The 13,697-nt window shown below is 42.3% G+C and overlaps 3 protein-coding genes and 1 pseudogene across 3 annotated transcripts in view; 3 read left to right on the top strand and 1 right to left on the bottom strand.

Moving 5' to 3' along the window:
• LOC143537324 (B3 domain-containing protein At5g42700-like) overlaps positions 1 to 4,479 on the bottom strand; it is a 94,868-nt gene extending 90,389 nt beyond the window's left edge. The window contains exon 1 of the mRNA XM_077031116.1: positions 4,476 to 4,479. The gene's annotated coding sequence lies outside the window, so the exon portion shown is untranslated. The remainder of the gene's footprint in view (positions 1 to 4,475) is intronic.
• LOC143537325 (pentatricopeptide repeat-containing protein At2g15820, chloroplastic-like) lies at positions 915 to 8,566 on the top strand. The gene is made up of 3 exons (XM_077031117.1): positions 915 to 1,518; positions 1,633 to 2,638; positions 7,496 to 8,566. Exons 1-3 carry the CDS (start codon positions 928 to 930, stop codon positions 8,326 to 8,328), a joined length of 2,430 nt encoding a protein of 809 aa, XP_076887232.1. The 5' UTR covers positions 915 to 927; the 3' UTR covers positions 8,329 to 8,566.
• Positions 8,567 to 9,390: 824 nt separating this feature from the next.
• Positions 9,391 to 12,356, top strand: LOC143537280 (uncharacterized; annotated as a pseudogene).
• On the top strand, positions 12,226 to 13,480 carry LOC143537295 (uncharacterized). Its single transcript, XM_077031091.1, has 2 exons — positions 12,226 to 12,849; positions 12,925 to 13,480. Exons 1-2 carry the CDS (start codon positions 12,397 to 12,399, stop codon positions 13,447 to 13,449), a joined length of 978 nt encoding a protein of 325 aa, XP_076887206.1. The 5' UTR covers positions 12,226 to 12,396; the 3' UTR covers positions 13,450 to 13,480.
• The last annotated feature ends 217 nt before the right edge of the window (positions 13,481 to 13,697 follow it).

The raw sequence follows: 13,697 nt of genomic DNA, 5'->3' as shown, positions 1-13,697 counted from the left end.
AACAAAGAGTTGTTGAACAACTTTCACCCGCATAAACTATTCATTTATATTGTTATCATTGTAACGGTGACAGATCTAGGAATTTATGTAAGTGAAGGCGTAGGATAAAAAAAAATAGGTCGGGTCAAAACAAAATGTTTCATGCATTTGATCTTAGTCGGGTTTGGTTGAGTGGGTTTGGGGAGGGGGGGGGGGGCTTGGCTCTCGTGGCTTCAACATGTATCCGCCCACGTATGTATATACGTGTAATCACACTCTGTACACACACATGTCACTATCTTGACGCATATATTTGTAACGATCTTCTATACATACGTATATCAGCCTCTATATGTCTATATAACATTGGGTTTAACCCATCACAAAGGTGTTAGCGCACGCTCTATATACCTATAAATCCTTGTCGTAATAAGTTTTAACATACGCTCCACATACACACACGCACACGTCATTGTTAACTTAGTGTGACGTTTTCTTTAACACTAACACATAGTTTAATAAGCAGGTTATATGACACGACATGACACGTTTAACATGATTAAAGATAAATGGTTAATAAACACAAATGTCACAACACCTTTAACAGTGTGTACCTAACACGAGTATTGTCGATATTCACTAAACTTGGTTATAACATACAATTAACATGATAAAATTAAAACCAACAATATTACAATTTAAATCAAATTTAAATTATATTCAATCATTTATAAAAATAAAACATATTGTCATTTTGATTTTGATAAATATGTGATAAACACAATATGTATTCTTATTAACCTATTTAACACAATAAGTTTAGCATGTTTTATGCAAGTAATAAACAGGTTAAACCGATTAAACAAAAACACCTTTATCGGTTTAGCTGAACAAACATAATGCTTCACCAGTTCACTGTCTTCACTCACCAAACCAAGAACCAACGAAATGCAACTGAACACCACTTCTCAATCTCAAGACCACCCACCATTCATCTTCATCCTCTCATCCATACCCACACCTGTTAAAGTTAAACCTTACTTACCACCCATGCGCACAGCCTTAACCATCCTCCGCTCACTCACCACCTCCTTCCACCACCGCCGTATCATCACCCAACGCACTTTCAACATAACCCACAAACCCCACGCCCAAAACCCACCTCGTATGTCCTTTCTCACTCGCTCCACCGACCAATCTTCAGTCAGTCATTTCGTCGAACACTTGGCGGGCGAGGAAGAGAATTGGGATTTTGATAAAAATAACGAATTGTTCACCTTTGATGCCGGGTTTGGGTCGGGTGTTGATGATTTCAAGAAGTCGAAGTCGAATCCGACACTTGATGTGAAGGAATTGGATGAGCTGCCTGAACAGTGGAGGAGGTCTAAGCTAGCTTGGTTGTGTAAGGAGCTTCCGTCGCATAAGCCGGCTACGCTTGTTAGAATATTGAATGCTCAACGAAAGTGGGTTAATCAAGACGATATGACTTATGTTGCGGTGCACTGTATGCGAATTCGCGAGAATGAAACCAGATTTAGGGTAAAGTTTGTTACTTTAATTATTACTAATACTTAATTATATAAAATTATATAAATTTGTTTGTTTGTTTTGTTATTTAGTTGAAATATTTGGGTTTGGTTGGTTAATTTTCAGGTTTACAAATGGATGATGCAACAACATTGGTTTCGTTTTGATTTTGCGCTTGCTACGAGGCTAGCGGATTTAATGGGAAAAGAGAGAAAATATTTGAAATGTAGGGAGATATTTGATGACATAATTAACCATGGATTAATCCCTATGGAATACACGTTTCATATTTTGATAATATCCTACCTTAGTTCATCGAACAGAGGTTGTTTAGATGAAGCGTGTGTTATCTACAACCGGATGATTCAGTTAGGCGGTTATAGTCCCCGACTTAGCCTCCACAATTCTCTTTTCAAAGCCATTGTAACCGCACCAGAAGACATCTCAAAACGGTACCTTGATCAAGCGGAATTTATATTCCATCAAATGGTGACATCTGGATTCAAGATTCATAAGGATATCTACAGTGGTCTTATTTGGCTTCATAGCTATCAAGATGAGGTAGATAAAGAAAGAATTGAATCTTTACGAGCCGAAATGCAGTTATCTGGAATTGAAGAGAGTAAAGAAGTGTTTGTATTTGTTTTAAGAGCTTGCTCAAAAGACGGGGACGTTAAAGAAACCGAGAAAACATGGAAAAAGCCTGTTAAGTCAGCTCAAAGCATTCCTTCTCAAGCTTTTGTTAATAAAATGGAAGTACATGCAAAAAACGAAGAATATATGAAATCTTTAGAGGTGTTTAAAAGTCTCCAAGAACATTTAGGTTCAGCTAGCACTTCAGGATTTCATAAAATTATAGAAGTGTTGTGTAAAGCTCGAGATGCGAAGCTTGCAGAGTCTATGATGAAAGAATTTATTGAAAGTGGTAAGAAGCCATTAATGCCATCTTTTATCGATTTAACGAACATGTATTTTACATTAGGCATGCATGATAAATTGGAGTATACATTCTTTCAATCCCTTGAAAAATGTCGTCCAAATCGTACCATCTACAATATATATCTCAAATCTTTGGTACATATTGGTAATCTTGAAAAGGCGGAGGATGTATTGTGCCAAATGCAGAATCTTGAGGATTGAAGAAGCATGAAATGAATCTAACCTGATCCATGACGATGTTCCCCGGTCTTCGAGATGAACGAACCACGACTCGATCTTCTTCTCCGATAGCTTGAGATCTAACCAAATCTCGGATCGTCTTCTCCGCTCAGATCTGCAATGGCTTTTGGGGGTGTGGAGGTGACTGCTAAGAAATCTCGAGGATCTCTTGTTTACAGACACAAAAATGGTTATGGTGGTGGCTCTTATTGAGAACAACAACCACCCTTAATAAGGAGGTGGAGACCTCCTTATATAGGGAGCCTCATGGCCACCATCATGGTACCCTAATGGGCCTAGCCCAGTTAGGGTTACCTCCACAAAACCCCCTCAGCCCAATAATATTGTATTAGTCCATATAATAAAATAAGACAGACATAATAAATAAAGGTCGTAAGCCGGGTTTAGTACCATACCCCTACAAGCCCCCCAAGTCCAGTGTTGCTCCTAGGCGTGCAAGCGTTTAGGTGGAGCGCTGGACTTCATAAGGTGTGTTAGGATATGAGGCGGTTTTTTCCCCTTTCTTCGGCCTTGTCTTTATTGTCTTTTAGTTTTGAGAGGTTTTCTCCATGATGGTGACATGTTGTGATCCTTATGATAATAATGGTGTAGAGCTATAAAATAATGAAGCATGCGCGAGTTGCGGCTTATGAGCTATAATATGATGATAATGACTGGCCCACAAGGGCCTCTTCTACGCAGGATGACTATCCCGGCTTGTCTTCAAAATAATAGTGGAGTCACAAACGGCCAGATAATAATAACAGTGTCATAGGTGCTTGTGCGACTCGTAGCCGAACCTGCAAAAACATATCAACTAAAAGTAGATGTATTACAAGGTTCCCAGCCTCGGGCAAATTATGAGGTGTGCCCAACCTACGTTGGCGCGTGGCCGTTTGGGATATTATTAGGCTCCCGACCTTTATGTTTGGCGCGTGGCCATGTGGGATATTATTAGGCTCCCGACCTTTATGTTTGGCGCGTGGCCATGTGGGTTTATAAGGATTCCCAACCTTTAAGTGTGGCGCGTAGCCGTATGGGTTTATGAGGATTCCCAACCTTTAAGTGTGGCGCGTAGCCGTATGCGTTTATGAGGATTCCCAACATTTAAGTGTGGCGCGTAGCCGTATGGGTTTAGGAGGATTCCCAACCTTTAAGTGTGGCGTGTAGCCGTATGGGTTTATGAGGATTCCCAACCTTTAAGTACGGCGCGTATTGAGGACCCGCGGATGCGCATACATGGCAGTAGAATGCTGATTCGCGGCGCGCATGCATGACGGCATACTAAGGATCCGCGGATGCGCATACATGGCAGCAGAATGTTGATCCACGGCGCGCAAGCATCACGGCGGAGCATGGATATTTCCGCGGTGGCGGAGTTCTTCCGAGACTGTTAACTTTAGTTGCTCCGGTGGTGATGGAGGAGCACCGATATGCGTGTGTGGGTGACCTCCAGCTGTTTGGAATTTATTCTAAGGAACACATATGTGACCCGCGGTAAGTGACCCTTAGCGTTCATAAAGATCCGCGGTGATCGGTGTTCGTCTAACGGAGTGTTGATCTGCGGTGCGCGCATGGATGGGGGCGGAGTGGTGATCCAAGGTCGCGTATGCATGGCGGCGGAGTGGTGATCCGCGGGCGCGCATGCATAGCGGCTGAAAGTTGAGCGCACATGCATGGCGGAGAGTTGAGTGCGCATGCATGGCGAAGAGTTGAGCGCGCATGCATGGCGGTGAGTTGCGCACAAGCATGGTAGAGGGTTGCGTGCACATGCATGGCGTTGGAGTCTTCTACGTAAAACCAAAAGCATGGAGTCGTCTTTCGAACTCACATGGTGGTTTCCGCGGGCGCGCATGCATGGCTGCGGAGTGAGGATCCGCGGGCGCGCGTGCATGGCGGCGGAATAGTGACCCGCGGGAGAGCATGCATGGTGGCAGTCTTGATCCCGGCGGTGCGTACGTATGGTGGCGGAATGGCAGAAAGTTGAGCGCGCATGCATGTCGGGAGTTGAGCGCGCATGCATGGCGGAGAGTTGAGCGCGCATGCATGGCGGAGAGTTGAGCGCGCATGCATGGCGGGAGTTGAGCGCGCATTCATGGCGAAGGGTTGAGCGCGCATGTGCTTTGCCTTAGTTGTGCTTAGGTATTTTTATGGTCCAGCTGCGCAATACGTAGGATGGATGCTATGAGTAATTTGATCAAAGGCTCATATTATTGGGCTAAGGCCCTAACGTTTTAGAGTTAAAACTCGTTAACGCGTCTGAGCTTGAAGCTCGCGCATGTATGTTTTACTTCGTTTTATTTTTAGTTTGATGTCAATACAATGTTGTCATATTGCTCAAAATTGATAAAGGGAAGTGTGAAACATGTATGCAAAAGGTAATAGAACGCATGTTAAGAAAAAATAGAGCGTATCATTATTCATAATGGCTTAAAAAGCCTTGATTACGAACTTGACAACTTTTACATGAAACATTTTCTAAGTTGTGCTGCGTTCCATGTGCGCGGGATCTTCCATAGGTGGTGGAATGTTGATCCGCGGCTGTGGCATAGCGGCGGAGTGGTGACTCGCGGGCGCGCATGCGTCGCGGCGAAGTCTTGATCCTCGGCAGTGTGCATGCCTGGCGGTGGAGTCTTCTGCGTAAAACCAAGGACATGGAGTCGTCTTCCGACCCACATAGTGGTTTCCGCGGGCGCGCATGCATGGTGTCACGCAGGTGTTGACCCGCGGTAAGTGACCCTCGGCAGTGCGCATGCGTGGCGGCGGAGAGAGGACCCGCCGGCGCGCATGCATGGTGGCACGCAGGTGTTGACCCGCGGTAGGTGACCCTCGGCAGTGCGCATGCATGGCGGCGGAGAGAGGACCCGCCGGCGCGCATGCATGGTGGCCCGCAGGTGTTGACCCGCGGTAAGTGACCCTCGGCAGTGCGCATGCATGGCGTCGGGGTGTTCCTCCGATGCGGCGCATGCATGGCCGGGAGAGTTCGTCCGCAGCGCACTTGTATGGCGTCGGAGTGTTCCTCCGATGCGGCTTCCTCTAAGGCGGCGCATGCATGGCGAGGAGTGTTCCTCCGATGCGGCGCATGCATGGAAGCAAAAAGGTGATCCGTGGGCGTACATGCATGGCGGCTAGTTGTTCCGCAGGGCGCCTGTTCATGGCGGCGGAATGCATCATCCAAGGCGGCGCGCATGCATGATGGCGGGTCGTTGATCCGCGGGGTCGCGCATGCAAGGCATCGGAGCATTCCGCCGTTGTTGGTTTCATGGCGGCGCGCTGTTGCCTCAAGGTGGCGCGAATGAATGATGGCAGAATGTTGATCCGCGACGGTGTGCATGCATGGTGGCGATGTATTGAACCGCGGTGGCGCATGCGTAGTAGCGATGTATCGAACCGCGGTGGCGCACGCGTGGTGGCGATGTATTGTGCCGCGGTGGCGCATGCGTGGTGGCGGCAAAGTCTTCCACAAGTGGTGGAGTGTTGATATGTGGCTGCACGCAGCATGGCGGCGAAGTGTTGACGCGCGGCTGCGCGCATGATGTATGAAGGCGTAGTGCACTATCAGCAGCGGCGCGCAAGCATGTCGGTGGAGTGCAACATGTGCATGGCGCGCATGCATGGCGGCGAATTGTTTATCTGCGAAAGCGCACGCATGGCGGTGTAGAGTTGATCAGCGGGACACGCATGCATGCACGGTGACGCGATGATCCTTAGCTCGCATGCATGGTGACGTATTGTTGAAACCCATCGGCGCACATGAACGGTGGTCGGGTGCTTACCTGCGGAGCTTGCAGGTGACCCGCCTTGGTCAGAGTTTGTTATGTCGGAGCACGGCGCCCATGAATGGTGTCGTCTTCCAAGCTCATATTGTACTTTTTTTGACCCGCATGGGGTCGTCTTCCAACCCGCATGGGGTTTTGATCCGTGGTGCGCATGCATGGCGGCGGAGCGGTTACTCGCGGGCGCGCATGCACGGCGTCGGGAGTCTTGTTCGCTGGAGCGCACGTGATGACGGAGTACTGATCTGCGATGGCGCACGTGCGGCCATCACATTTTTCCGCGATGGCGATGGCGCAGTATATGATGTCTCTTCCATTTTGAGGATGAGAGAAAGTTAGATCTATGATTTTAAACCTAAAATCCAGATCTATAACCTAGATCTAGATCTTTTTCAGCTTCATTTTTGCACAGATCTGGAAGCATCTTTTAGATCTATGGATCTTTTTGAGCTTTAATAGAACAAATCTTGAAGCATCTCTCTGTAAACTTCCAGATCTGGATTTTTCTTGGGAGAAAGAAAATCACAGATCTAGAATAATGGATGAACAGATCTGAGAACCGAGACGAAAATCGAAGGGTAGCTCGTTGCCGGTCCCACGGATGGCGCCAATGAAGAAGCATGAAATGAATCTGACCTGATCCATGACGATGTTCCCCGGTCTTCGAGATGAACGAAACACGACTCGATCTTCTTCTCCGATAGCTTGAGATCTAACCAAATCTCGGATCGTCTTCTCCGCTCAGATCTGCAATGGCTTTTGGGGGTGTGGAGGTGACTGCTAAGAAATCTCGAGGATCTCTTGTTTACAGACACAAAAATGGTTATGGTGGTGGCTCTTATTGAGAACAACAACCACCCTTAATAAGGAGGTGGAGACCTCCTTATATAGGGAGCCTCATGGCCACCATCATGGTACCCTAATGGGCCTAGCCCAGTTAGGGTTACCTCCACAAAACCCCCTCAGCCCAATAATATTGTATTAGTCCATATAATAAAATAAGCCAGACATAATAAATAAAGGTCGTAAGCCGGGTTTAGTACCATACCCCTACAAGGATGTTGGTGTCAATTCCAAATCTTGCAATCTTATTGTAAGAGGGTATTTAGATGGTAGAGAGTATGTTAAAGCAGAAAAGATGTATGCTTTAATGAAGGAGAAAAAATTTAATCTTGAACCTGATTTGGTTGAAAGTCTTGAAAGGGTTTTGAGTTCGAATGAAGAAGTTGTTAAGAACCCGGTAACGTTAAAGCTTAGCAAAGAACAAAGAGAATCTCTTGTCGGATTATTGTTAGGTGGTTTAAAGATTGAATCAGATGAAAAAAGAAAGAATCATATGCTTGTTTTCAAGTTTAATGAGAACTTGAGTGTACATAAGGGTTTAAAGAGACGTATTTGCAACGAGTTTCACGAGTGGTTGGATTTGAGTAATGAAAAAGATGACCAGTTGACTACAGTCTCACACTCTTATTTTGGGTTTTATGCTGACCAGTTTTGGCCACAAGGTCAACCGGTGATTCCAAAATTAATTCATCGGTGGTTGTCACCGCGAGTTCTTGCATATTGGTACATGTATGGGGGGTATAAGACATCGTCTGGAGATATTTTGTTTAAGATTAGAGGAAGTGAAGACGGTGTTGACCGAATTGTTAAAGCTTTACAGAAAAAGTCTTTGACTTGTAAAGTCAAACGCAAGGGGGGAGTGTTTTGGATAGGTTTACTTAGAAGCAATTCAATATGGTTTTGGAAATTGGTGGATCCGTACATTGTGTTGGAGTTAAAAGATCTTCTGAAGCCGGAACAATTATCCTCCGGTTTAAAGGAAGAATCCCAAACGGTTGACTTTGATAGAAGCGATTCTGATTATAGTGAAGATGATGCATCCTAGCTATTTTGTTTGGATTTTCATGATGGTATATCTTTAAACAGTTTACTAGGGTTCAAAATCTTATGATCTTATTGATAGAATATCGTTTTGTGCATATCTAATACTGCATTTGCTATATATAGTTTTATGAAGCACTTGCACCATGAACATGATTGAGGCCTAAGTTAGCTGTACAGGTATTGAAGAGTAGTTTTGATATGTTATTATGTTAAAACACTATAATCTTTATTATACGAGTGCATTGATCTTGGAGTAGCATCTAACAATCGTGTCATAGTGATATTGAGTGTTTGCTTTATGAAGAGCTCGTATGATATATCGCTTATTCATCAGAGGTTGTAAAACATCTACACGATCTGACTTCGACACCACCACCCACGCCACCATCCGGCATTGAGTCGAGCAGGAGTTGGGTATTGATTTGTTCGATAGAAAAGCCTATATCAGACAACAAATCGATTTCTATCTTCAATCTCATTATATCGATGCTCAAGTATCCACAACCTCATGATCACTAAATACTCTTTTGCTTTTTTAATTTAAAATAAAACAAACAACTAAATTTAAAAGCCAAATGTTTAGGAACACATAAGGCTTTTTCCATTTCTCCTTATTAACAAAGCCAAAATGAAGGTTTTCAATAAGTTGAAGTTTGCTAACTTATCTCTTTATAGGTTTAGAATGCCCGTTATATCATTTTTGATCATTTAAATCAATAAGTTAAATCAAACACTGGTTTAACAATTTGTCTTATATTAATCCACACATTTTTCTGAAATCTTTTTATTAAAAAGTCATAAAACTTTTATATAAAAAAGTCGTTTTTTACCTTAAATATGGAATCCCAAACATCCCCTACATACAAAATTCAAAATTATAAACTCATCATTCACTCTCACTTTCCGTTTCTCTTTGACTATCACTTGCTCCTCAAATACTCACAAACCTTCTTCAATTTTACATTTCTATTTCTCTACTTTTTTCAAAATCTCCATTTGTAAACGCTCTATTTTGGTTAAAAAAAGTTGAAATTGATTGATTGGTTGAATTTTCCTGAAAAATATGGTGACTCCCAGGTAGGTCTTTCAAACCCAAGATTAATTCATGTTTTTTTAGGATAAAAATTGGAATGGGTTTTACACAGGCACGGACCTGTGTCGCGGGTTTTAACAGGTTTGAGTTTGAGCTTAACACGTTTCGTGGTCGACCTATTTTTTTAAGACGTGTTAAAATTTGTGTCCTAAAATGTTAAAAGACACATGATAATAGATTTTTAATTTAAAAAAAATTAATAAATATGCACTCCTAAAGTATTAAACCTAAAGTCATACGACATTTCACTAATTCCCGTAAGAACCCGCTATTATATTTTAATGTATATTTTAATGGATGTTATGATTTGCTTTTAAGGATTTTTGTTTTAAGTATGGTATCGATTTGTGGCTTTTTGTTTCATATATGTTAAAGATTGTGATTTTTTTTTCAAATATGGCATTGTTTATGTGTTAATTAGGACTTCTATGCTTGTTTTGAAAAATTTTGTTTCATTACACATGTATTATTCATTGTATGTTTAAACAAGTCCCTTAACAGGTCTTAACAGGCAGTCTTAACAGGTTAACCTGTTACTAAATAGGTTCGTGTTCTTGTTTGGAAAAAATGACACGATTAGTTATCGTGTCGTGTTTGTGTTTAGTACAACAGGTCATCGTGTTTTATCGTGTTGCGTCTGACACATGTTTTGACTGCCTTAGTTTTACACGGAAAATAAATGTTTTATTTTTTTATGTTAATGTAAATTTCAGCTTTGTTTATGGCTTTTAACACCGGTTAAGCTTTAGGCGTCAATTACACTTTTTAAATGCGCGCATTTCGGTGCAGGTTACACGTGCGGAGCCGGTTACACATACTGGGCTGAGAAACGCGCCTCCAGTGCCACGTAACCCGGCTATCTGCACGAGTTACACGTGTTTAATGCTGGTTGAGCAACCCATAAGGACCTGTTTGAAAAATAACACCAACCCATTCTAACCGGTTCCATTAGAAAAAGGTTGTCTCAATCAACACAATCCGACCGGAATAATGAGAAAAACCACCCATATCAACGAAATGCGCAATTAATATAGACTGTATTTAGGTTAGTATTGTTTACCGAATGCTGATAATAGTTGTTTTTGTATAACATTCCTGATATCACTCAAACTGTATCATGTATTATGAAGTAAAAACAACGAGGCGATTGCAAATGCGAAGAAAATAGGAGGAGATGTTTCGAAACCATGGGCACTCTCTCCCCAACTTCAAAAGCTTACCGGAGAGCCTAAAATGATTCCAGCTGAGGTACAATTCAACATAAATAACAGACACTATGTTTTTATTTTATTTCTTTTAAACTTCTTGTTTGGTTGTTCAGGTTATGAAGAAGATATGGGCCTATATCAATAAGAAAGATTTGCAAAATCCAAAGAAGAAACGGAATATTCTTTGTGATGAAATGTTGTATGAAATTTTTCGTGTCAAATCTATTGATATGGCTGACATGTGTGAAGCCCTTAGCAAACATCTATGGCCAGTAGAAGGGGAAGAAGGTACTGTCTATATACATATATATATATATATACATATATATATATATATATATATATATATATATATATATATATGCGCACACACAGACACACACACTTGGTGTTAATTAAGCGTAATCTCTGTAACAGTTATGTGATCATACTTTATTCTGAAAATGCAGTTACAGTTAAAACTTCAGGTAAGAAGAAACAGAATAAACGAGTCAAAGAAGGTAATTTTGGGTGTTGACTAAGCGCATTTTGATCAATGTTGAAGAAATATTACTAACATTTGTATATTGTTCTCTCAGATGAACTGAAACAAAAGGCAACAAAAAGTCAAAGGGAGGACCTGTTTCTCCAATTCCAGTATCTGATGAGCTGGCACAGTTTTCCGGTACGGGTGAACACGAACTATCTCGTTTAGAAGTCCGGAAGAGAATGCGGGAATATATCAAGCAAAATGATATTCAGGTTATTCATGATTCTGTTAAGATTTTTCAATCCAGTTCTATTTTTGGTCAAAGCCCGTTTAGATCTGAAAATTGAAATTTTTTTCACAGGATCCGTCTGACAAACGGAGTATTCCGTGTGATGATAAATTAAAAGAACTGTTAAAGGCTGGCTCCTTTGCTAATGTCATGGTTTCAACGCCTTTGACAACTCATTTTATCGAAGACAAAGAAACACCTTCAGATAAGAACAAACAGACCAAGCGAGTCAAAGAAACACCTTCATATAAGGACCAACAGAATAAAAGAGTCAAAGAAGGTAATTTTGGGTGTTGACTCGTTTTTCTGCGTCGCTCGTTGTTTTTTATTAACATGTTGTCTGATACGGTCCCATATCTTGGTCAAATCAGTTATTAAATGAGGTGATATTGGGTTAATGAGTAGCTGAAATTTAGGACCGATTATTATTCTATAATTAAATGGTAGCTAAAGTTTAGGGCAAGTTATTATTCTACTAGTGCTTATTATATCTTTTGTTCTAGTGAGGAGGATGTCAATGTTTATGTTTATGAATTGACTTGGTTAAAATCCTTGTAATGGAGATCTAATCCTTCTCGAATAGTATTAATTGGAGAATAGCCCGTCTCAAATCGGGCCAACTATCATTTAATTTCTTGTTTAAGTTTTCGGTTTCTATCATTGTCTCTTCTCTTTTGCTGCAGATACGGGCCTACTTGAAATGACCAAGAGAGGAGGGAATGCGTTCGAGTTTGATGTGATACCCGTCTTCAACCTTGACCCGCTTCCAAACGATACCAACGATCCTCCTCCATCCATTGGGCCTACTCTGGATTCCGAGGAAAGGGACAGTGTTCGGATGAGGACATGGCCTACAATGACCTTCCTCTTCTCAGCGAGGAAGAAAGAGTGTGCAGCCTTTTCATCCAAACTGGAACTTTCTCAATGGTACCCTTCTAGACAACCCCGACTCCGTCAAGCAATTTCTTAATTTCGGACCTCCTCCAGCTGAAAGAATCATTGGTCGTCACATGGCCTCCCAACAACTCTCTGACGAATATGCCCAATCTTTAGCCACGAACTTCGTTAGTGGCGCTGAGATAAACCACCGAATGATATGGTATGAAGAAGCTTATCGGCGAGCTTCTCGAAGAAATGAGAAACTGAAGTCCGAATTGAAAACAGTCGTGGGAGATAAACTTTCTTTACTGCAGACACTCACTTTACTCGAAGAAGATAAGCTACAATCGGCTACCCCACAGTCCCGTCTTTCAAAGGAGATAGAGATGCTTCGCCCCAAAGTCAAACGGTTGTCTTCTGATAATGATGCTTTAAGGGGGCTTGTGGTGCAACTGGAGAAGCATAAGGCTGAAGCTTCTTCTGAACATGGCCGACTCTCTGCTGCAGTTGATGCTGCTAATCTTGAACTGGATAAGTCCAAGACCACCGCTAATGAGCTTTCGGTCCGATTGAAACGTCAGGAGGTATGCTTCACTATTTAATTTTTTTCTCTTTTTTATTCTTCATAAATCTTTACTTTTATTTATTTTTCCATATAGGAGGAGATCTCGAGGCTTTATGAAAAAGAGCAGTTATTGTCGCAGGAGAATTCCCGACTCCTAGAATCGTTGGAGCTAAGTAAACTTGAGGTTACTAAGTTAGAGGACGAACGTTCGGGCTTACTTACACGTCACGAGGAGGTTCGGGTGGAGCGAGGCAGGTTAGCCCACGACCGGCACTGGCTGATAAGTGAAGGGTTTCAACAGGTTTTTGAGCGCGTCCGAGATAGCAAAGAGTGGCTCACATTGGTTGAGAACATTAGCCGGGAATCAGTAGCGGCTGGCTACCAAAATGGGTTAATAGCCGGATATCAGCATGCTGCTGCTGGGGTTACTGTTATCAGGAACACACCTCATTTCCTTCCATTGGCAACTGTTATGAACAACCTCACCAAAGCTTATAACACCCTGCAATCCTCTGGGCACTCCTTGGTGGACCAGATATCGGTTTCTTCTCATCAGCCTTTGGATGTTATTCGTTCGTTGATCGACAATCGTGAAGCTTTAGCCCTGCCTCTTTTTTGAAGGAGTTACTGCTGACTTGCTCCTTTTTTTTTTTGCAAAACTTATAAACTATGTATCAGCCTTATTATGCTGTAAGTTAAGACTAGAATGCTAAAATATCAACTTTTCGTCCTTTTTTCGTACGCGCAGCAAACCTACAAACACAAACCTTCCTTTTATACGTGCAACAAAGTCAAAACTTACGTAAATAATCATAGTGTAGAGTAACGCCGGGCTAGATACACGATCTGGCTATACATCTTATTAAT

The sequence above is a fragment of the Bidens hawaiensis genome, unplaced genomic scaffold, assembly GCF_021521415.1.
Source record: "Bidens hawaiensis isolate Kalapana, Puna unplaced genomic scaffold, B.hawaiensis_p1.1 tig00011171_1, whole genome shotgun sequence".
Taxonomy (NCBI): Eukaryota; Viridiplantae; Streptophyta; class Magnoliopsida; order Asterales; family Asteraceae; genus Bidens; species Bidens hawaiensis.
Note: the sequence above shows the minus strand (reverse complement) of the source record. Positions and strands in the feature narration are given on the sequence as shown.

What these genes read in the sequence shown, in the direction of transcription:
- LOC143537325 (XM_077031117.1), top strand. Translation starts at nt 928, where the DNA reads ATGCAACTGAACACCACTTCTCAATCTCAAGACCACCCACCATTCATC. An exon ending in AGAATGAAACCAGATTTAGG is followed by an intron (nt 1,519 to 1,632) that starts GTAAAGTTTGTT and finishes GTTAATTTTCAG; the next exon opens with GTTTACAAATGGATGATGCA. An exon ending in GTGCCAAATGCAGAATCTTG is followed by an intron (nt 2,639 to 7,495) that starts AGGATTGAAGAA and finishes CATACCCCTACA; the next exon opens with AGGATGTTGGTGTCAATTCC.
- LOC143537295 (XM_077031091.1), top strand. Translation starts at nt 12,397, where the DNA reads ATGGCCTCCCAACAACTCTCTGACGAATATGCCCAATCTTTAGCCACG. An exon ending in TCCGATTGAAACGTCAGGAG is followed by an intron (nt 12,850 to 12,924) that starts GTATGCTTCACT and finishes TTTTCCATATAG; the next exon opens with GAGGAGATCTCGAGGCTTTA.